The 23,446-nt window shown below is 46.3% G+C and overlaps 1 protein-coding gene across 1 annotated transcript in view; it reads right to left on the bottom strand.

Annotated features, from left to right (window-relative positions):
- LOC135210217 (SWI/SNF-related matrix-associated actin-dependent regulator of chromatin subfamily B member 1-like) overlaps positions 1-23,446 on the bottom strand; it is a 99,939-nt gene that overhangs the window by 41,885 nt on the left and 34,608 nt on the right. The window contains exons 3-5 of the mRNA XM_064243053.1: positions 10,473-10,611; positions 9,935-10,078; positions 8,547-8,674 (exon numbers count right to left, since the gene is read on the bottom strand). Of these exons, the coding sequence (XP_064099123.1) occupies positions 8,547-8,674; positions 9,935-10,078; positions 10,473-10,611 (411 nt within the window). The remainder of the gene's footprint in view (positions 1-8,546; positions 8,675-9,934; positions 10,079-10,472; positions 10,612-23,446) is intronic.

The raw sequence follows: 23,446 nt of genomic DNA, 5'->3' as shown, positions 1-23,446 counted from the left end.
GACCCACAGAGTGGGCAGCACCTACTACTACTACTCCATCCCATGCTGACGACTGCTGCGCCTCTGGTGGCCATCCTGAAGTTAGCAGACAATCTTGGCGATGGGATGGGTAGGCGGGTATTTCGCTGGCGACACGAGCCAATCGCCCAGAAATAGATTTTTCCTTACGTCAAAATCCATTTTCTGGGCTCAGCTCGTGTCGCTGCGCGAAATCGTACCAGAGAAATAGCACAAGATTGTAAAGAAATTTAACAAAATATACAAAAGGTCCTCAAATAAAAGATAAAATAAAATAAATCAATATAATTGCTAATAAAGATACATATACACAGTGATACAAAATAGAAATATGACTTAATTTTATACTTAATTCTAATAACATTTCTTAACTTAAAGTATACATATATACAGGAGAAATGTATCATATATGTACAAAAATGGTATCTGTGTAAAGCAATGTATCAAAACATTCTAAAGCAATTAACACAAAAGTTGAATAAAACAAACTCAACAATAATAAAATATAAAGGAATGTATATGACTTAATATACAAAACCCGTAATCATTATAATAAGATTTATCTCCTAGCATAAAAATAAGAGATGACATCCACGAGATCAATAACCATCATCAAATGTGAGTGTCCCTAGCAAAAAAATAAGGGACACCCACTACATCATCATAAAAGCAGCTAAGACACAAGGTGACCGTAAATGAACAAGGCAGGAATAGACGAACTGTTGGGTGAGGCAGGTAGAAAGGAGGACTGGATCTTCTACTAAGGATTAGTGAGAGTCAGGAGAAACTATGTTCCCCGCTGCTACTGCTGAAAATTTCAGAGCTTCCAATGGCTTTAAGTAATGACGTTTGAACACTGTCGGCGATTTCCATCCAGTTATACTTTTTTCAACTCATCGAAGTTCATATGTTGGAAATAGTTAATTGAGGTGGCTACTGCCCTGACATCATGTGCTTTTTGGGAAAGAGTCAGGATTGGCTTGTTTAATGAAGTACAGGATTTGTTGCCTGATGCCTTTAATAGATAAAGTGCCACCCCTTTTTCTCTCTTAAAGAGAGGACCCGATGAGGATGAGAGGAGGTCCTAGATAGAAAGGCTCGTAAGGCTGAACTGGCAAAGAGATACATCTTGTGGAAGGGGTAGTACCTTCCATGGTTCCCACCTCATCAAAGGATCTTCATTCTTAGCTATAAAGCTACGTTCCGGAGAGAGTAGCACTTCCCCTGTGGGAAGGAACTGAATATGATCCGGATCTCTGGATAAAGCCGACAGTTCTGAAATTCTAGCTCTGAGGCCAAGCTTAATAAAACATGTTTTTCTTAAGAGCATTATAAACGAGCATGTGTCATTATTGGTTTCTGAAGACAGCTTTAGAACATCGTTTAAGAACCATGATACTGAACGTAGGCCTTACAGAGGTCTAAGTCTAGCACACGCCTTGGGAATAGACGAGAAGTAGGAATCTGTTCAAGTCTATGTTGAACCCAAATTGAAAAATCTTTTTCAAGGCTGACTTGTTTGTCGTAATTGTGCTAGCTGCTAAGCCTTTTTCAAATAAGGATCTGAAAAGGATATAGCTGAATTGATTGTCATGATCCTAATATCTGATTCTTTCAGGAAGGTTGCTAACTTTTTGACAGCAGCATCATACTGTCTCAAAGTTGAATCTCTTTTATCGGATTCCAAGAAGAGAATATTCTGAGGGTCAATATTCGCATCCCTTTTCGCTGCAAACTTCATGAAATCCATAAAGTTAGGGTTTTGAGAATCCCTGAGGAAGCGAACACAGTCTTCGTTGTACTGACTGGGAGAGCCTGGGATTGGGGATCCGAAGAGGGCGAAGACCAGTTCTAGAATGAGAGGGTACCAATTGCTCTTCAGCCAGTCAGTGGGGCTACTAGAGCCACTTGACCCTTGAACGTCCTGAGTTTGTTTAACACTTTCATGAGAAGATTCACTGGAGGAAAGACATAAATCTTCTCCAGTTGTTCCAGTCCTAGAGCCAGGGCGTCCGTGGCATAGGCCAGAGGGTCCAGGTTGGGGGCCACATAATACGGGAGTTTGTGGTTCGCTTTGAGATGCGCAAGAGATCCACCTGTAAACCTGGAACTCTCTGAAGAATCCATTGGAACGAACTGTTGTCAGTGACCATTCCGACTCTAGAGGTACTGATCGGGATAGAGCATCTGCTATGACGTTTTCTCACTCCAGCTATATGAGTGGATGGAGAGATGCCAACTGAACTTGTCCGCCAGGGAGAAGATGGCTACCATGACATGATTTAGATGACGTGACTTGGAGCCTCTGTTTACACAATGTACTACCACTGCGCTGTCCAGGACTAGCTTTATGTGGGAGTACTTTTGGCGGACGTAACCTTTTTTAGAGTCAAGAACACTGCCATTGCCTCCAGTACGTTTTATATGGAACTGACGGAACTGAGGTGAACCACGTTCCTTGGACCTTCTTGAACTGGGAATCCTCCTCCCAACCGCTTAATGAAGCGTCTGTGTGGATGGTGAACCCTGGTGGAGGAAACTGAAGAGGCACTGACACCGACAAGTTCTTGACTTTCGCCCACGGCCGGAGTCGATTCTTTAGAATCAGAGGGACTGAGGACAATTTGTCCCTGGACCTGACATTTGCTCGTGAGCGCAGATTCTGGTTAGGTCTTTCAGTTTGGCTTTCATTAGGATGTTCGTCACTGATGCAAACTGGAGAGAACCCAGGATCCTTTCCTGAGATCTTCTTGACGCCAGTTTGTGACTCAGAAATTGCTTGACTGACTTCGCTATTCCTTCCTCTTGGATGATGGAATCGACAGAGTATGGGAGGATAGATTCCATTGAATGCCTAGCCACTGAAAGTTTGACTCTGGAGTGAGTCTTGACTTGGTCCTGTTTATCTTGAAGCCTAGATATTCCAGGAACTGAATCACTTTCAGTGTTGCTCTGTTGCACTTCCTCGACTGTTGAAGCCCAGATCAACAATCGTCGAGATACGCTACTACCATAATCCCTTGCGATCTGAGTTGTTGAACTACTACTTCCGCCAGCTTCGTAAACACCCTGGGTGCTACGTTGAGCCCGAAAGGAACTACCTTGAAGAGAATGTCTGGTCTCCTATCTTGAAGCCCAGATACGGACGGAAGGTTGTCTTGCAATAGGGATATGATAGTAAGCGTCTGTAACGATCGATAGAGGTGGTGACGGCCCCACGGGGAAGTAAGGTCCGTACCTGCGAGATCGTGAGCATCTTGAACTTGTCGCAGCGAATGGCTAAGTTTAAGCGGGACAAGTCTAAGATTACCCTTCTTTTTTTGTGAGCCTTTCTTTGGCACGCTGAACAAGCGTCCTTGAAATTTAAACCTTTTGATCTCGCTATAGCTCCTTTCTGAAGGAGATCCTCCGCATACTCCGTCAGTTCCTTGGAAGGAAGTTGGCGAAAGGTCTGGATGGAGGTGGGTTCGTTAACCAGCTCCAACCCAGTCCTTTTTGACACAATGCTGTGAGCCCACCCCTTGCTGAAAAGTTCCACCGGCCGGTGGCGAAAGTGAAACAGCCTCCCTCCTACCTGAAATTCCTCATTGGTTCTGGTAGCCTCTCCCCGGCCTCCTCTGAAATGTTTTTTCCCCTATTAAAGGACCTCCCGATCCTCTCCACGAAAGGATCGTTTACCTCTGCCTCCCTTACCGAGCGGTCATACTTCTGTGAAGCTTGACTCTCGAAGGATTGATTGTAAGCTGGAGAGAGGGCGTAAGAGGTGGATGGGCTGAGGCTGAGGGAGATAACATAAATAGGCTGTGATTGAGCCTTTGAGGTGGAAGGTTGGGCTGTTTACACTAAGGGGACAGCCGGAACTTGCTGAGAAAAGCGTGCTGCTTTTTCTGATAGGGCTGGAAACGTCTGGGTTTCCTTTGACCCTTACCTCTAGCTGCTTGATCTTGCCGCCTCTTGGCCGTAAGACCCCAACGGTCCCTTAAGGCTCTGGTTCAACCTCGTAGCCTCTGATTGAACTCCTTCACCATCGCTTCTGGGAAGAGGTCTGCTCCCCAGATGCTCGACGCAAGTAACCTATTCGGCTCGTGCCGAATAGTTGCTTCTTGTAGGACATTGCTTCCTACAATTCGTCCTAGCAGTGGCAAACTCAAACATATCTGACTGTACCGTTTGAGTCAGAGATTTGGTCATAAGTTTGAAGAGCGGTTCTGAGCCATAGGCTATGGTAGCCACCTCGGTCATAGCCATGGAATAATAGATCTGGCTAACCGTGATTTGGCGTCAAATTCAGCCTGAATAAGGCTATCTGGAAGCCTAGGTAACTTTTCACCAAACTGCTCCATAGCACAGTCCGGTTTGAGTTTGCCAGCTGAGAAGGTGTTAGGTAAGTCTTCCCACAATTCTCCGGCTGAAGGAAGTAACGGAGATGTAGGATCTGCTTCCTTCAGTTGAGGCATGGGGTCCCCCTTCTGGGCCGCTGGAATGGTAGACGTCGCGATCTTTGTCAGGAAAGGGAGCGGGGTACTCTCATCCATCGTAAAGATCGTAAACGGACTCTTGAAAGGTTGGATTTTCGTATTGGAACAATCCATGTCCTCTAGACACCTGAAGCCATTCTCTCTTGAGCCTGGTCACGTGAATAGAGGACTGTCTCCTTTGGAACTTTATCATCCGAGTCATGGCTGAGGCGGTGAGCCTTGGCGTAGCCGATGAACGGAGGCTGAAGATCTTCCGGTAGAACTCGAAGTCCTCGATCCTCCGAGTTCCACATTCCGGGATAGAAATGAGTCCGTCTTGGAAGGGGGCTATGACGCTACTCTCCAAGGGTTGTTCATTGAGAACGGAGGTAATAGAGTCATACGGGGGAAGCTGGGCTCCACCTGTATTGAAAGGTGGAGGAGAGGCTAGAGGAGCTTGGCTCAGTCCGGCTATAATGCTGTCTTGGGAAGTAATCCTATCCCGACAACCGAGAGATCCATTTGTTCCATGCTACTTTTCGAGACCAACCAGGTGCCCGCCCACCTGTTTGTAAAGACCAGCATTGGAGTCCAAGCCGGAGCTGCTGCGGAGGTGGAGGGTGCTCTGAATTGGAACCAAAGGTAGCGGAACTGACGACTCTGCCGCCGGAGTGTGAGATCTCTCTCTGGAGGATTTACTCCTCGAGGACTTAGAGCCGGACCCAGAAGCTTTAGATCTCTCTGCTCCGGGATTCCTAGCCGGAGACTTACGAGAGGAAGATGACGCCGAAGCCGTCTTCTTAGACGACGACGACGTCTTTGTCAAGGATTTCACTGCTTGACCCTTGACCTTGGGTCTAACTGAAGCGTCAGGAGGAGTATATAGTTCGTCACCCGTAAAGCCTTGGAAGGATGGGAGAGGTTGCAGGAGTAGAAGAAACAGTTGCACCCAAGGGTATCCCTTGGGTGTCCACCTTAACCTACCTCGACCAACAGGTCGTCTACACCTACCATAGGTTCTACATTGATATCCAACGTCGCGACTTCCGAGGAGATGTCCTGGCCTTGGTCAGTCAATGAGGCAGCCAGCTGTTGCTGGATAAAGGCGAGTAGTCGGGGCAGCCTCTACTGGATCGACGTATCCTGTCGCCTTGCCTCCGGGGAAGATTAGTACGCTAACCTTTTCTCCAGATGTAGGGCATACCCTTGGCTGGCGTTTTTTCCCGAAACCGCCGACCCAGGCCCGCAGGTTGCCAGTGCGGTATCCCTCACGGCTGGCGCCTGGAAGAGAGGGTATTGATTAGATTTAAGAATAACTTAAAACTAAACTAACTTAAAGCATAACTTAAATTATAGGGGTATAAGGCCCCTTGAATTTACCTTAAGTTAGAGTGATTGATGTAAAACTTAAGCACTAAAACAGATGAAGGACCAGCTACCGGAGATGGTATACTTACCCCGTCTAAAAGCTGGCTCTCCCAGATCGTAACATATGGTACACGTCTCATGTACCAGACCTGGATGTCCCCGTGTGGAGTCGCGCATGGAGCATGGGACCGGCAAACTTCGTGTCCACATGGGTCCTGAAGTTGTGGCGGCGCATCCCGGATGCTCACAGTTTGGTGGTCTGTAAGTGGAAAGACACATGAGTATCTTAAAGAACATCACTTACAGGCTAAAGGACAAGAAGAACTCCGTTGCATGCCGGAGCTCGGAAAAAATTTGGGCATAGCCCCTCCTTAATCGCCTGAATAGGCTATAAACCCCGGAGGTATCCGGTGAAACCATGAAGGGATTGGGGGAATGGTTTAAGGTACTTAAGATAAACTTAATAGTTTTAACATAATAGAACTTAAACCTAAAGCTCGAACGTACCGGACTAAGTCCAGTGCGTGGCGGAGTGTATAACTCAGTGGAAACGGAGAGGTCAGAAGGGACCGACTGTATGTACCTGGTCCACCCCGTGGGGTAGACTAGCACCTTTCCGCTGGATGCCAGGTCTCCGGTGGTAAAGGAGCCCTAGTAAGGTGGGAAAGAGCAAGGGGCATACAGACTCGGGCTAGTAACGGAGCGACGGAGTAGTAACGGAGGGGGGGGAAAGGCCAGTCCCCCCCACCTTACCATCCGACCGGACCGAGAAGCCGGAGAGGTCGAGTCCAGTCTGGGTCTGTCCCGTCCCTCTACCCCCTCCGCCTGGGGGGAGAGAGGGAGGCAGGCTCGGGTATGCGGAGCGAGCATGGGCAGGCCTAACCACCCCCCCCGACCCTATGGAAGAGCGGGAGGGGGGCAAGGTGACTGGACAGGCGTCTGGCTGCCTCGTGATCACATAGTGACCACGGGGCGATAAGAACAACAACTAAGCCTAGACCACAACCAACTGATCAGAGAGATGCTATCGGGAAGCAACCGAGCTGAAAAGCGGTAACATAGAAGCCCAATGGGCCATGAACTAGGCTAAGCGAGCCAGACGCCTAACTAACCTAACAATATCACATAAATATACAAAATAAATAACAAAATGAAAGAAGAAACAAAATAGTAGGAGAAAAAAATCCAGGAGTGTACGACTAACCGAAGGCAAGTCTACCACTCAAAGCTAGCCGAGGCCGATACTAGAGCCGTGGCTAGGTCTGGATGGAAGAGCCTACATAAGGTAAAAGGACATGCATGCATGACAAAACCGTGTAGACCTTACCCTAACAAAGCGGATAATAAAAATAGAGCGTACAAAGCCAGGGGAAGTTCTGGGTATGGGCGACCCAGAACGGACCCACCACGGGCAGAACCATGCTGCCATGCTTCCGACCTAGAGACCGTATTTATACCTAAAAAAACGGCAAATACGTGCTCAGGCCGGAAAAACCAATTAGGCATAAACATTGAGTAACTTAACTTAGCTGCTGCGATGGCTGCACGCTCCATGGTAATAAAATCCAAAGGAAAGGGCACAAAAACACAGAGAAGAAAATGGCACGTGTGTCTCGTGTGCGCTAACTGAAAAGGATGGCCACCAGAGGCGCAGCAGTCGGCAGCATGGGATGGAGTAGTAGTAGTAGGTGCTGCCCACTCTGTGGGTCGCTGGCCTCTTGGGGGATTTTTGTAGTGGGAGAATTCTATTGGCATTTGGCTCGTGGTAGTGGTCTCACTCGCCATAGTGTTCATACCGACACTCTCTGGGAGAGTGAGCGAGTCAGTTTATACTGACCTTTTTCTTTATTTATTTATTTCTCTGGTATGTGTTAGTACATTTACCCTAGAAATAATGGATTAAAGGATATTTCGCGCAGCGACACGAGCTGAGCCCAGAAACTTCTAATAAGGTAACGATGATTAGCAAGAAACCTAAACGGATGAATATATCACCAAAGGTGAGAGATACAACCATCCAGCAAAATTCGAGTCAGAGCTGCCCAACAACTGATATATAATTGTTGACCAGCAAAAATGAACTGGTGTTCCAGCACTGTTGTACCTACACTTCCCCAGACATGGGTGGGGACAAATTACCTACACCAAAACAAAAGCGTGCTACCGTGAATTTTCTCATTTCGAACTGCTGATAGAGTAGAAACTTATAGCTATGTAGTTACTTGGTAAGTTACTGAAATAAAAAAGTTGTTGACCAACTACATACCTAAAATCGAATATAATCATGAACCTAATTTCTAAATTGATCAGCCTTTATTGGGGTTTGTATATATAATGCATAATGCTATAGGTAATTACAGTCTTTTTGCCTGTAAAAAGGTAACTAAATTAACTACTGTATTTAATGGGGGTATAAGACCACCCTAAACTTACAAGGGAATATTAAAAAAAAAATAATAATAATTTTTGCCATTGCAATAACCATCTATTATAGGTAAGCAAATCATACTTCAGTGTGTAACAAAAATATAGTTTTTTCCTCTAAAATACATCACACATTTAACCAAATTTAATGTAAATCCAGACTATGGAGCAGAGACTCAAGCATGTCATTTTTAAATTTTGTTACATCGGATAGTAAAAGATAACATAAAAGAACAAACTGCACTAATAAAATTTAAATACTTTTGCACTTCTACGTACCATTTTTGTTCCAAGTGAATGTATCCCTAAGCTTCTGTCCCTCAATCTCCATATCTAAACGAATTGGGACAAGCTCTTCCCGCTGACATGAATTTTCGTGAATCTGGGCAGGATCTAAGTCATCATAACTGGAATAAATACACAACTCATTATCATAACACTGTAGTGACAAAACATAAGAAGATAAATTCTTTAAATTAAGCAAATAAAATAAATAGCAGTTCTTTTCCATTCTGTGACTCAGCAGTCCACTATTTATAATTTTGCAGCACTGCAAGTTATCAAAAATTATTATTATTAAAATTATTACGCATTCAGTAGATTAAACCTTTTCATATGGAAAAAAGGCAGAGGGGTCATTAATTGAAATTTAAGCTTCCAAAGAATATGGTGTTCATTAGGAAGAATTAAGAGGAAATAAAGTGAAATACAGAAAGAAGACCTCCCACTTGATAAAAAAAAAGTATTAAAATGCAAGAAGAATATTATTAGAGTAGTAATGCATTACATTTTTGCTTGAACTTCAGAAGCTCCAACTGCACAACATCCTCTGGGAAGCTGTTCCACAGTCCAGCGGTGTGAGGAATAAAGGACCTCTGGAACTGATTAGTTCGACAGCGAGACATTTACTGCATATTGTTGCAGCTATTCAGTGGATCTGGTTGCTCTTGGCTGATAAAGGGGATCAGGAATCAATTGTGAATGTGAAAGATCTCTGCTGATATACAACTTATGAAATAGTGACAAACAAGAGACCATCCATCGATGGTCCAGTCAGTCATAACTGCTACTATTAGGAAACAGAAACCTACCACCATGAACCACTCTATCTAAAGATAAATCTCTAGCAGAAGCAGACATCCACACCAGAGAATAGTATTCCAGTAAAGGAAGTACAAATGACCTAAAACAGGTTGCATTGATTTCATCAGTTATAAATAAATGAGGTCTTATGAAAATACCTAAACCACACCAACTACACCATTCCCTGATCCAGTCCATGTCCTGATTAAGGCTGAGGGCAGCTTCATTTCTCATAAGTGAAGACTACTATACCCACAAGTGTTGCACCATAGGCATACTGAACAATCTTTTTTTCCAGGCCAACAACCATATCACTTGTATATTCACTAAAATAACAGTGGACCGAGAACACTGCCCTGTGGATTTCCATACACAATAAGTTTTGGTTCACTAAAGATCCCATCCACAGCTACTCACTGCTGCCTAACTGTAAGGAAATTTTGAAGTACACTTCATATAAAAAAACAATTTGCAAAATGCATCTGTATAAGAAAATTCAATAAACTAATCTATTCAAACTAAACATCAAAAGATCCCTGTAGAAAGAATTATGCTACAACACATTTCAATAACAATCAGCTCACCACATGGGGAATGTTCGAATCTTCTTGGAAATGATACGGTTCCTGTTTATTGGTGTTGCTTGAGGGACAGCGTCCAAATGAGATGAATTAGATATTGTTGGCACCCATGGGGCAGCTGGTTTCTTCACCTGACGCTGTTCAGCTCTGAAAGAAAGTAGTTATATTATAAACAACTATACATATATTTTGTCTAATAATAGCTAATAAAAAGAGTAATTATTATTATATATAAAAAATTTACATTCACTGCCCAGTTCACTTAAATGTTTACAGTGATGCCTAAATTTTAATGAAATTGTAACATATGAAACTATACCATTCTGCTGTTTTCTAATATAAAAGTAAATCTTCAAAAGAACCCTGAATATCTTACAATGAAACACACTACTTTAATGTAAAACTACACATAGTATAGTACACTGATTAGATCTACAATGCCAAAAAAAAAGTATAAAGCATCCCCACTTTAAAGGACCTCATCTTTTTCCTATCCAGACAACCTGAATGCTTTAAAAAGCAAAGATTGACTGAGCCATACCTTGCAGCTGCTGCTTCTGGGTCTTGCTGCTGGCGCACAGAGACAGCTTTGTACTTATCTTCATTACCTTCAATGATATCTTCTACCTCCGATGCTCTCAGCAAAGAAATGTTTGACGCCAAAACGTGCTGGGTAAGACCTGAAGTATTAAGGAAATGATTACAATACATACAATATTAAAGGTAAAATGACCAATTTGTCGAAAATTGCATTTTTCCTAACTATACCAACCTGAGGTCCTTTAACAATAGGAATGGTAACTAGCGGCAGCTGGGACGGTCGTAAGCTTCGAACAAGGGGAGAACGGTAGTTAACTGCTTGTCCGATCGTGCGCACGCCCACGCGCCCGAGAGGTGAAGAATCACTTTTGCTTTAGGCCCATGCAAAAGTTGCAGAGTGAGGGGTGGCATGAGTGGGACTATATGTAAGGACCTCAGGTTTGTATAGTTAGGAAAAATGCAATTTTCGACAAATTGTCATTTGTTTCCGATACGAATACAAACCCTCGGTCCTTTAACAATAGGAAGACTCACTTCTTGGTGGGAGGAATCTGAGTCTTTTTGGTGAACAGACTGGTGTTCGTCCAACCTGGAGTGCCTCCCTGGTCGTAAGAGCAAGGGAGGGATCCAAACCTATGTCCGATTGATCGGGGTGTGCACCGCAGATCAATGGTCAGACCTCTGGGCCAAGTACTAAGAGAGAGGCAAGCGTATCTCTTCGTACCAGCAAGCAAGAACTTGTTCCTGTTTGCAAGAGACAATCATAAAATGTGGGTTTGTCTCAATTTGGCATCCACTTCCTCCCCCTTGTTGGAGGAAGTGGTGGATATTTACTCCTATCCCTACTGAAAGGGATAGGATGGTGCTCTATTGAGTAGCTCACCTGCATCTCGTCCTTACCCAGCAGGGTGACGACCGTGTCCCTCTACCCAAAGGTAGAGGGAAGAAAAATGGGAATGAGGAGCCAGTCACACTCTCATTCCTCATCCATTCTTACGGTCACACCAGGACTCGATGCTGTTCAGCCTGCAGAGGGTCTGGGTTAACTACACAACGTGTTGAGCAACCAACCACGGTTCCCAAGGAAAAAGATCCAAGGAACTGTGGGCAATATCCTGAAGGTAGAAGGAGGTGCATGCGGTCCGGTTGGACCAGGCGCCTGCCTTCATTACCTGCGCCACGGAGAAGTTCTTGCGGAACGCGAGAGAATGATGAAGAGGCGTCCACACTCATCCTGGGTGTCGAGTTTTCATTCAGACAGCTCCGTCGCACCTTCACAGGACAAAGCAGCATAGCCTTCGTATCGGAGGCGGTGACGTCCATTAGGGGAGGGTATTGTGAAGGACTCGACCAATCGTCAGTTACCGAAGGGTTCTGAGTCCTTCGCTACGAAGATCGGTACGAAATCGAGCGACACAAATACCCCATCCCTTTGTGCTTGAACTTCTCAAGAGAAGTCATGCAGTTACCTAAGACGAAAAGAAGGGAATAGTCGTATGACCTATCCCTCTTCTCGACTTTGGTTATGTACAGTTACTCATACTGACAAGCTATTAAGACGAAGTAATGATTGCTCTGGAACAACCGAACTAAGTCCACAGCATAGTTCGTAACTGACTCGGACGCTCTGACAGCTGCCGACTGACTGGTTCGGAATCAGTAGAGGCAAGTTGTCCAAGCATCCGGTAAGTCACGTGACCTTCGCCCTTTAAAGAGTTATGCTGATAGACCAAACAAATAAAATATTTGTTAGTCACCGATGCCGGACGGCGCGGCGATGATTCTCTTAATGCATAAGCTCAAAAGGCGAAAGTCAATTGCCTTCAAAAGACCGAGGTCCCTGATGGCAAGAAAATCTCATAGACGTTTGAATCTCAGCTTAAGGAGAAACAACACTATGTGACGTTGAAGACGAAGGTAGGCAATGAATGCAACCTACGTCTTCCAGCTGAATCGAGAGAAGGAATCTCAAGATTCTAAACCTGTGCTTACAAATGACTGAAAACGCTAACCGCCATTTCATTGCTGTCCGTTGTGCAATGAAAGCGGGGCGTTCTTCAGTAATGAAACACAGGGGAGAGCCGCTTGAAGAACTGCTTCTCATGGGCTGAACGTTTGGAAGTAGAGCTGGCAGGTGTGGGAGTAGGCGATGTCTTTCAATACATCTGCTAACTCCGGGTGAACAATGAACAATTGTACACCTCCGAATACAAGATATTTTGAGGACAAACTCAGATTCCGCAAAAATCATTCGCATTATCGGGATACGATGCAGCAAGAGACTATTACAGAATTCTGTTACCGTGCGGTAAACAGAAAGAGAGTCGAATAGATATCTCTGTTTAAAATTCTCGCAATACCGAAGACGATGAATACTAGCGTTCTCAGCAGAGATGGTCCATTCATGTATGCGAGAATCCCCGTTAATCAGAGACTTAAGTCCGTGATTGTTGGGCAGAGATACGGTTGTTATTCAATCAAAGCAGGTGAGAAAAGACATAAACAACCGTCTATCTCAAAGCGGCAGCTGATACTGAATGCCTCGGGCAATTCAATACGCAGTAGCTGTCGCTGACTCGTCATCCTGAGTTGCCAAGTAATCCTTTCCACGAAGGAATGCGTTCGGCTAGAACCACCGAGCATAAAAAGATATGCTCGAGCAATTATATTTAAGCGAAACGAATTTCGGTAAATATAAAAGCTTAAATGGTGTTGTTGTGACAACACCATAAGTATATAAAAATTGAAACTGGAAACTCCTGGAGGTTGCAGGCAACCCGGGTTGCAGTTCAATTAGAATACTTTTCGTCTAAGTCGCAATCCGTAGAATAACCAGGATATGCGCCTACCCCTCGGACCATTCAACTGCTTAGCAGAATCATGTCGCGAGGTTATATACGTAGTATATTTGTAGGATTCTGAACAACGATCTCCATCCTAAATTCTTTCCTTCAAGAAACAAAATAAGGATTGGAGATCGACCACCTTCGTTCTCTATTAAAGAGAGTGAAGGAGAAGTCTTCCTCGAAGGAAAGCTTCAATGGTGAACAGAATACTAAGACGATAGTTCCAGCCAAACTGGATATTCCCGTCCGTTCTTCTCTATTCAGGTTGGTCGCCTACTGTGAGATAGTCCTTCTTTCAGCAGACAGTCTTCTTCCTAATGCTAGAAATTCCAGGAATTCGAGCATAGGCGAGGTTCCCGATTATCGTGTAACATATCGGGGATTCTCGTCTCGCTCACTTTGGACCGTGGTCTCGCCTAAGTGTTTGGAGATCGTAAGAAACTCTAAAACACTCTGAAATGCGCTAGAAATTCCGTAGAATTCTAAGCAGTCTGCGAAACCCCCACCGAATTCGTCAAACGATATCGGCTGGTGGTCCTCTCGATTCCCGTAGAAATCGAGAATGGGGCTGGATCCCTCCTCTAACGACCGGGCTTACGTCGGTAGGACCCGAAGGTGTCCCCCCTGGTAGCGCAGTCCCCAACGTGGGATCCTACAGAGAAATCTCTGTAGGATCCTTCCCCTTTCCCTCGTAGCCGTAAGGAGAGAGGGAATGGGGGTTGAATTGGATACTCGCTCGCCTTCCCCAGTGGAACTAGCAGTTGGAGAGAAGAGTAGGAGCAGCCATCGCCTTGCGGCGATGGCCTCTCAAGTCTGGGAAAACGTATCGTCAGGAGAAAACGTTTTCCCTGAGGAGGGTTACGAACTCTCACTGTAGGTAAGGGTCTGCCGCCACTGTGAACGTCGTCTGGGTGGGGCTGATCGACACCTGACAGGAGAGAGCCGATACCGTCCTCCGACTCATTCCAGTCCTCGTCGAGGTCGAAACCTCTCAGGAGGACCGAAGGAGTATTTAAATACGGTGTCCGAAGACACGTAGAAACGCCGCTGTCGCAGTAGAGGAGGTGGAAGTAGCTTGATCGACCGGCCAGAACGAGAGAGCCTTCTTGTCCGGAGACGAGAGACTCTGTTCAAGACAGAATCGTAAGCTCCGATCGCGGCATACCCACCGTCGGTTTGGGTTTCCCTCGCGGCCCCAAAACGACTCGAGCAGAGACATGGGGCTCTGCTGGTGGGAGCGGCGATCCTTCCCCCCGTCGTTTTGCTGACGAATCAGTGCAATAACCTGGGTAAAGTTACTCTGAATCTCGGAAGTTACAGCGTCTTGAGGAGTAGGACCGTCCATCCTTCCAACAAGAGCAGCTCCCAGGACCCTCCTCCTTCAGAAGAAGACCAGCAACAGATCCCTGACGGTTGCCTCCAATCACTTGCGCGTACGTCCTGGTTGGTCCTAAGACCAACCTGGCACGTGCGGCGTCGTGAGCGGGATCGTGAGCGGCGCATCTCTCACGATCACTCCTATATACCTAGCTCTTCCTGGCGTATGCCGAGGAAGTTGAAGGTATCGGAGAGACAGAACTGACGCTACCCCCTCTCCCCTGACGGTCGCCTCCAATCACTTGCGCGTACGTCCCTGGTTGGTCCTAAGACCATACGTGGCACGTGCGGCGTTGTGACGGGATCGTGAGCGGCGCACCTCTCACGATCACTCCTAGCTACCTCGCTCTTCCCGGTGTAGCCCGAGGAAGTTGAAGGTAGTGGAGAGACAGACCTGACGCTCCCCCCCCCGCTCGACCAGCGTACGTGGGGGGCTGCAGCCGATCACCAACCCGCGGTGGGGATCGATCTGCAGGCCTGGGCCGTGCCGCTCACCTGTGGCGAGCGGCTCGACTGAGCACGTCGACCCCGGTCCCCCGTGCGTCAGACGAGCTGCTGCTGGTCACCGTATCCGCCCGTCCCTGTGGGAGCGGCGGTCAGGTGACCTGCAGAGCTCGCTTTCCGCCGTGAGACCGGTGAGCGTCCTCGCGGCACGTCAAACCGCTGGTACCAAGCCGAGGCTGGTACCGTCGGTCGAGGGGACCTGGGGGACCTCTTCCCAGCCTCAACCCGTGGCCGGTCAGAGACCGTCACGTCCACCCGAGGTACCGGCTGGTCGCTGCGAGAGCGGCCGCTGGCCTGGCGAGAGTCACCTGAGCGGCTCTCGACAGTCTTCTGCTCCGTGCCTAGGTCATGACGCTGAGCGAACTCAGGCGTCTTAACTTTGGCTGCACGGTCACCCGAAGGAGATCGTACACTCGAACTTCTCACGGACGAGAAACCGAGCCGGTACCTGGCTTAGCAGCAGAGCTGCCAAGACCAAGGCGAGGGTGTACCACGGTAGCCAGCACACCCTTGGTCCCCGTCTTCTTCTTCTTCTCAGAGGGGAGACGGGCCCCGTTCCCGAAGGAACAGGAGGACCAGCAGAAGAACCCCCCCGTCACACCGGAATGTGACGAGCCCTTCGAAGTTCCCGAAGGAGTCTTCTTAGGGGGAATAACAAAACCCGGTTACCAGCTGGTCCGCTGCGAGAGATACCGCTGGCCTGGCGAGAGTCACCTGAGCGGTTCTCGCCGCCTTCTGCTCCGTGCCGTGGTCTTGGCACCGAGCGAACTCTGGCGCCGAAACTTTGGCTGCACGTCTCTCCGAGGGAGAGCGTACACTCGGGATCTCCCGCGAACGAGAGACCGAGCCGGAACCTGGCGTAGCGGCATCGCCGCTAGCACCAGGCGAGGAAGTACCAGAGCTAACCGATACTCCTCTGGTCCCCGTCTATCTCTTCCTTACGGAAGGGGAGACGGGCCCCGCTCCCGAAGGAGCAGGAGGACCAGCAGAAGGACCCCCCGTCCCACCGAGGTGGGACGGGCCCTTAGAAGTTCCCGAAGGAGACTTCTTAGGGGGGGGAGGCAGCCTTCTTCTTCTTCGCTTATGGCCTTAGAAGTCGAAGGGGAAGAGGCAGCAACAGACGAAGACGAAGATGACACCTTCCTCTTCTTCGTCAGCTCACGCAGGACAGTCGTCAGGTCCCTCCATCCAGGCCGGAGTCGGGCCTATTGCCGAAGCAACACGGCCCGACTGCACCTGTCCGTAAGGACCTGGACTGGGGAAGACACACCATGGGCAGGACCAGCATGGACAGGCGCAGGAACCAGGAGCGACAGGAACAGCAACCAGCTCAGGAGCGGCAGGAACAGCGGCAGCGGTAACACAGAAGGGACAGCCAAGCCAGTAGCGGGAACCACATCAGCGACAGGTACGGCAGGCCCAGCCATCGCCTCGTAGAATCATCGCAGCCAGCGTGGTACTGGCGCCGTCCAGGGCGAGCTGCTGGAACAGCGGAAGTCTGGGGCAGGCAACACGAAGAAAACAACGGCGGCGGCGGCATACCCCTCCTCGGTACGGCAGCGACCGGCCCCCTAGAAGCGGCACGACGGCGTCACCGACACAGATGGGGAGTGTAGACCAGCGGGGGGGAAGCTGCATAAGCGGCCCGTGAAGGTTGTAGTGGAGACCACTCCAAGGTCACCGCCCCAGACCTCGCTAGACTCTGCAGCAGATCGTGGATGCTAGGCACGCCCTGCAGCCGCAATGGTCCATAAATGTCCAAGGTCGTCTCCCACGGCTGTAGCACCTGCGGTAGCACAGACAGATTAGTAAGAGGGGTTCCCTCACGCACGGGGAGGGGGGGAGACATGCCCCACCCCGAACGGAAGGAAGACCCAAAAAGAAAAACAAATACGAGGAAGCTTGAGCTGGGGGGCAGGAAAGAAGGACGAAGAATCGGATACCAAGGGAGTCGCGGGAGAGCTTTCCGACGACTTCCTGGCAGACCTTCGCTTCCCCTACCCCCGCACAGCAGTGAAAAGTAATATGAAAATGAAACAGAATACTGCACTTGCGATTCACCTCATAGAACTTAAAGAGGGAAAATCAATTCCCGGTAAGAGCGGAAACTTGCATCCATAATAATATGATGCTATCATAATATATATGGAAAATGAACAATACTGCACTTGCTATTTTCACTTTCACAGCAATAAATCGTAAGGATTAATTCCCAGGTAAGAGCGGAAATTGATCCAAAATTAAATTTGATGCAATTAATAAATGAAAATGAAAAGAAACCGCATTGCGAATCCACTTTCATTGCATTCTATTCATACAAAATAAGAGGTCTCTTGCCGAGCGCAATCAAGCTCTCGGCAACGAACGCACAGGGCAAAAAATATAATGAAAAAGAGTACTTACATCTTTCAATTACACACTTTCGCCCAAATACATGACTCGGCGCGAGTGCGCCCGCCCTCGGCACCGAGACATAATTCAAGGGTTCAATTCATGAAAAGAGCGGAAATCGCCGTCCTCTACGGCGATAGCTCCATGTTGATTCATAATTAAGTTAATGAAAATGAAACAGTGTACTTACAGTTTCATTTTCAAGTCAAACCAAACCATTAGTAGAAAAAACACAATATAAACAAAGCATACGACGACGTTAAGCGGGCAGAGAGCGATGACGAACACGTCTTCACACCCGCGGCCGAAAGCAAAAGTGGTTCTTCACGCCCGCGCGCACGATCGGACAAGCAGTTAACTACCGTTCTCTCCCCTTCGAAGCTTACGACCGTCCCAGCTGCCGCTAGTTACCTTCCTATTGTTAAAGGACCGAGGGTTTGTATTACGTATCGGAACAATGTACTTTTTCGTTACACAACAATACCACAACTTACATATGACTTTAATGCAATAATTACATAAGGTAAAATGTTGCATTTTAAAACCATTTACCATATATAAAATCTCAAAACATATGAAAACATATTATTTGACTGACTCTTCCATTTTTACATACAACATGACCAATTAGCCAATCAATCATTTTCTGGCACTCACTGAGATGCATAGGACCTTAATGAATTCACACAACCACATTCTGTCCTGGGCTAACTCCTCAAGATCTCCCCCAGCACATATATCCTGCCTCCTGCCTCATTGCCTTCAACTGTGTCTCCTTTGGCCTACCTCTACCTCTTCTACCAAGGGCAACCCACACTGTTGTATCTCGTACTATTCAGTTTTCTATACACATGGCCTAGCCACTTCCAGCGTGAGAATCTAACATATTTATCGACTGGCTGCACCCGCATTCTTTATTTATGTTATTTGATATCCTATCCCTCCAATTAATTCCTAATATTCTTCTGAGCACCTAATTTTCAAATGCTAAGAATATAGCATGTGATACATTTTTAAAATAATTTAGGAGGGGTGCCCTGAATAATGGCCAATGCATTTAAAAGTGTTACTTTGATCAAAGAAAGACTACCGAGCTCTGCTTTGGTTTTGCCTAGTTTTGCTGAGAGAAGGTAATAAAGTAATAAAGAAATGTTATTGTCATGATACAATAAAGTTTTATGCATACTTACCTGGCAGATATATACTTAGCTATAGACTCCGTCGTCCCCGATAGAAATTCGAATTTCGCGGCACACTCTACAGGTAGGTCAGGTGATCTACCGCCCCGCCGCTGGTGGAGGGAATAGGAATCATTCCCGTTTTCTAAGACAGATTTTCTCTTCCACCTGTCTCCTGAGGGGAGGTCGGGTGGGCCATACACCGTATATATCTGCCAGGTAAGTATGCATAAAACTTTATTGTATCATGACAATAACATTTTTATGCATTCAACTTACCTGTCAGATATATACTTAGCTGACTGGCACCTTTGGCGGAGGGTAAGAGACAGCTAATTTACTGAAATAGACAGGAAACAACATATGTTGTAAGTAATAAAATTAAAAACCTTGATTCCTACCTGTGTTAGCGAAAGACTTCATGGCTACTGCCTAGGAGCCCGTATCACTTCAAGAGCCTCAGTGAGGTAGTGACCTCATGCTAGGAGTTCTTGATGGTCTGTTACAGGGGTCTTAACCACTTACACTTCAGAACCTTAGGATCTTTGTCAATGGGGTCCTATCCACTTACATGACAAAACACCTTGCATATTGGCATGATCATAGAGCACGACACTAATCCCGATCACCTAATCCTAATTGGGGTTAGTACTAAGATTGAAAGGAGTCATACCCGAACATCCTTTCAAGCAACCCACAACTCAACAACAATATGATATTGTTATGATACAATAAAGTTTGTTCATACTTACCTAGGCAGATATATATATGCTGTATTTTCTGAAGTCCGACAGAAATTCAAAAACTTCCGGCACACACAGTGGTCGGCCAGGTGGTTAGTACCCATTCCCGCCGCTGGGAGGCGGGTATCAGGAACCAGTCCCATTTTCTATTCATAATTTTTATTTCCACTGTCCCCTGAGGGGAGGTGGGTGGGTACTTCAATTATATATATCTGCCAGGTAAGTATGAACAAACTTTATTGTATCATAACAATATCATTTTGTTCATGAAACTTACCTGTCAGATACCCTGAGGGAGGTGGGTGGGTACTTAATTATATATATCTGCCAGGTAAGTATGAACAAACTTTTATTGTATCATAACAATATCATTTTGTTCATGAAACTTACCTGTCAGATATATATATAGCTGAATCCCACCGTTGGAGTGGGAAGGGACAGAATAGAAGGATTTTGGGAAACAAATGCATGCAGATGATTTACATCTTGGTTCCACCTGTTAGCATTGCTGGCTTCGTGGTTATTGCCACGTAAGTCTGCTTGTGCTACTAGAGTTGCCAGCGAGGTAGAGACCTATATAGCTGGTGCACTCCAGATGATCTGTCAACAGGGGCGAGACCACGACGTGACTAGACCATATTGACCATACCATGAGGGCTAAGAAGTAAAATAAATATATATATAAAAATATATATCACCACTGACCAACCTAGCCAAAGTTAATGTGTTTAACTAAGGCTTAAGAGTTAAGAAGTCACCGTTGTCGGCGACTCAACTACTAAAATTAAGAGCTCTTCCTAACCATTTTCTACAGATAGGATGAGTGGTACTACTTGCCCCAAGATTGTGTCTGCAGACACGTATGGCCCTAGCGAGCAGCAGATCTCATATGCCATCTTCACATCTCGCAGGGAGTGTGAATTGAACACAGAGTTGCTTCGCTAAAACATGGTACTCAGGATGTTGCTGAGTGCCATGCTCTGTTGAAATGCTTCCGAGCCGCGCCCTCACCTCGTGAGGCATTCAAATCAAAAGATTTTCAAATCTTTGTGCCAACACAATGAAGGAGCATTTTTGAAAGAACTCCTTAACAATAAAGCCAGGGTGTTCTTCGATATGGGCAAGTCTGGTCTTTTCGGAACACTGCAGATTGTCCGTACGACTTCGACTTTCTTGAGTTTTATGCAGATAAAACTTGAGAGACCTGACAGGGCACAGGACTCTCTCTGGCTCCTGCCCAATAACTTGTGCCATTCCTTGATTCCAAGCTCCTGGCCCAAGAACAAGACGGTTTCCATTCTTAGGCCACACGGAAGCTTAGAGAACGCACCGCCTTGTGTTTTCTCTTATGCCAAAACTTCTGACGATGGCTGAAAACCTCACTAACCCTCTTTGTCGTATCTAGGGTGGTTAGAAAAAGGCCTTCCTGATCACGTGCAAGTTAACAGGTAGGAGATGTTCGAATGCTTTGACATCAAGAACTTCAGACTATGTCTAAGTTCCATATTGAAAGCTTCGATCTGGACAATGCACAGTCCAGTCAGTCTGTACTAAAGTCAGGTGACCGACCAGTTACCAGTCAGACGAATCAAGGACAGCAAGGCTGTACCCTGAAGACCATAAGGCACTATTCTTCGCTGAAGGATGAGTGTCTGGACTGCCTGGGCGATTCAAGCTAAGCAAACCTTGGGGTATGAACGCAACCTAACGTCGTTAGCGAATCAACTCCTGAGCCACTCCTGACTCGAGCTTCTGGTGCCAGGAGAAAGGACGAGGAGCAACAAAAGGCGATTCAGTCCCGAAGGACGATGCCTGACAGTCCAACCTGGTCTCATGTTAAACGATCATCGGGGGGTGTGTAAACGCAACCGACTTCGTCAACAAGAAACTCAGGGCTACTATGTGTCTCCTGAATCTCGCACGAGTGTCTGACTCCGAGAAAACAGGTGAGACAAAAAGTAGATGGTGAGCGAGTTTCGAGATTCCACAGAACTCAAAGATCGTGAAGGGCTTTGTTGTTTGACAGAAGCAAATCTCTGAGCCCAAAGGCCGTCAACAACATATTTGCGTATTCTTTAATAGTTGTGACTGCCAGCTTATCCCATTCTTCAAACGGAAAGGGAAGACGGCAATCTTATGCTGTCAACATCTCGATAGTCTGAACGTAGTTCAGACTCAGAGCGGAGAGGTTATAGGTACCTTTCGTGTTAAAGTAGACCGACTCTCTCGGAAAAGGTCCTTGGAAGGACGTGACCTCTGTGAATCTAGGATCTTGAAGGCCAACATGGGCGGTTACGTCATTGTCGCTCCCTGTGATGGTATTAAATCATCTTATTACATTTTTCCTAAGCGTTTGAAAAAGGGAAAAGAGACTAAACATCCATCCCTGTTCAATATCATAGCGAAGAGATATGAAATGGACGTCCCTAAAGTCTCCATAACTCTCAACATACTTCTAAAGAAAGATTCCACTCGAAAGTCAGTTAGTTGCTGCCGTCGATCGAGACGATTCGTACGGACTTTTGCAATACCTGTAACGAACCTCTAGAGGATCGTTACATTCTACGCCTGTTGTTATAATAGGCTCTTTCTCGTAAACCCGAACAGGGACCGAGAGAAGATACTTCCTAAGATATGAGAGACTGTGGAAGATCAGAGTTGATATGGACCACTGGTTCCAAAAACTCGTTTCCAGGACTGGAGGGACGACAGAATTGCTTCCACTTCTTTCAGATTATGATCCAGGACATCTGAAACCCTCTCCCGATGTCCGGCACCTTCTTTCTATCACCTCAAGTGATACTTAACGCACCGAGAGATGTTCAGAATCATTCCTAGATCTTTAATAAAATTTCAGTTTCCCGGTAGGAAAAAACTGTAGAGGTCGAGTTGCAGTCTATTCAGGGAAACAAACTTCTTTAGGAAGGAAATGGTCCCCAGCAAGCTCATCCATTCCCTCACACAGTATGTTTACTTCCCTCCAAAAAGGCTGCGCTTTGCCTAAGCAGGAGAGCATATAATAGTGAAATGTTGCGGTAGACCTCGTAGTCCTATACCGTGCGTAACGAGCACCGAAAGGAGTAAGAGATATCTCTGAGAACATAGTAAGGCAAAACGAATGCAATGTTTATTCATTCATGTAAGAAATCCCCTCAATCTTAGGCTAAAGTCCGTGATTGTAGGGCAGAGATACAGTTAGTCATCAATCCCGCAGGAGAGAGAGAGACGTAACTGCCAGCACAGAGATACGGTTAGTCCAGTCAATCCCGCAGGAGAGAGAGACGTAACCTACAGCGCATGACAGCGAACGAGCTGGTACTGCCTCGTTTGGTGGCGGAGAGGACAGTGACAGCAGCAGCTTACGATCGTCGTCTCTTAACTTTATGCCTGGGTTGCCAGCTACCCTATTCCTACGAAGAAATAGGTCCGTAATTTTTTAGCATAAAGAGACTCTCAAGCTGGTATATTTAAGCGAAACAGAAAACGCTAAATATATAGATGCGTTTGTGTCGTCATAACACTACCATACAACGGTAAAAGATAAATCGGAAACTCCTGGAAGGCTGCAGGGAGTACGATTAAATGTCCTTAAAATAATAGACAATAGACCTCTCGGTTGCCATCCGAAGAGGTAACTACAGCAAGCGTATATGACTTGAACCAACCAGTAGTAAAATAACGCAAGGCAAATATGATATTATATTGCAATAAAGTTTTTTCATACTTACCTGGCAGACATATATACTATAGCTGAATTCGGAAATACAGCTACTACATATCTGACAGGCAAGTTTTCATAAAACAAAACTCAAGAGAATTGAAGCGGACAGCTCAAGCTTCTTATGTTATTGGACATAAGCGTTCATTGACGTAGTCTACAAGTCTATTTTCTTGTACGAGTCTGCGAATGATGAATGAGAGCTCTTCCGAATCTTG

This window comes from Macrobrachium nipponense, chromosome 39 (genome assembly GCF_015104395.2).
Source record: "Macrobrachium nipponense isolate FS-2020 chromosome 39, ASM1510439v2, whole genome shotgun sequence".
Lineage (NCBI taxonomy): Eukaryota > Metazoa > Arthropoda > Malacostraca > Decapoda > Palaemonidae > Macrobrachium > Macrobrachium nipponense.
Note: the sequence above shows the minus strand (reverse complement) of the source record. Positions and strands in the feature narration are given on the sequence as shown.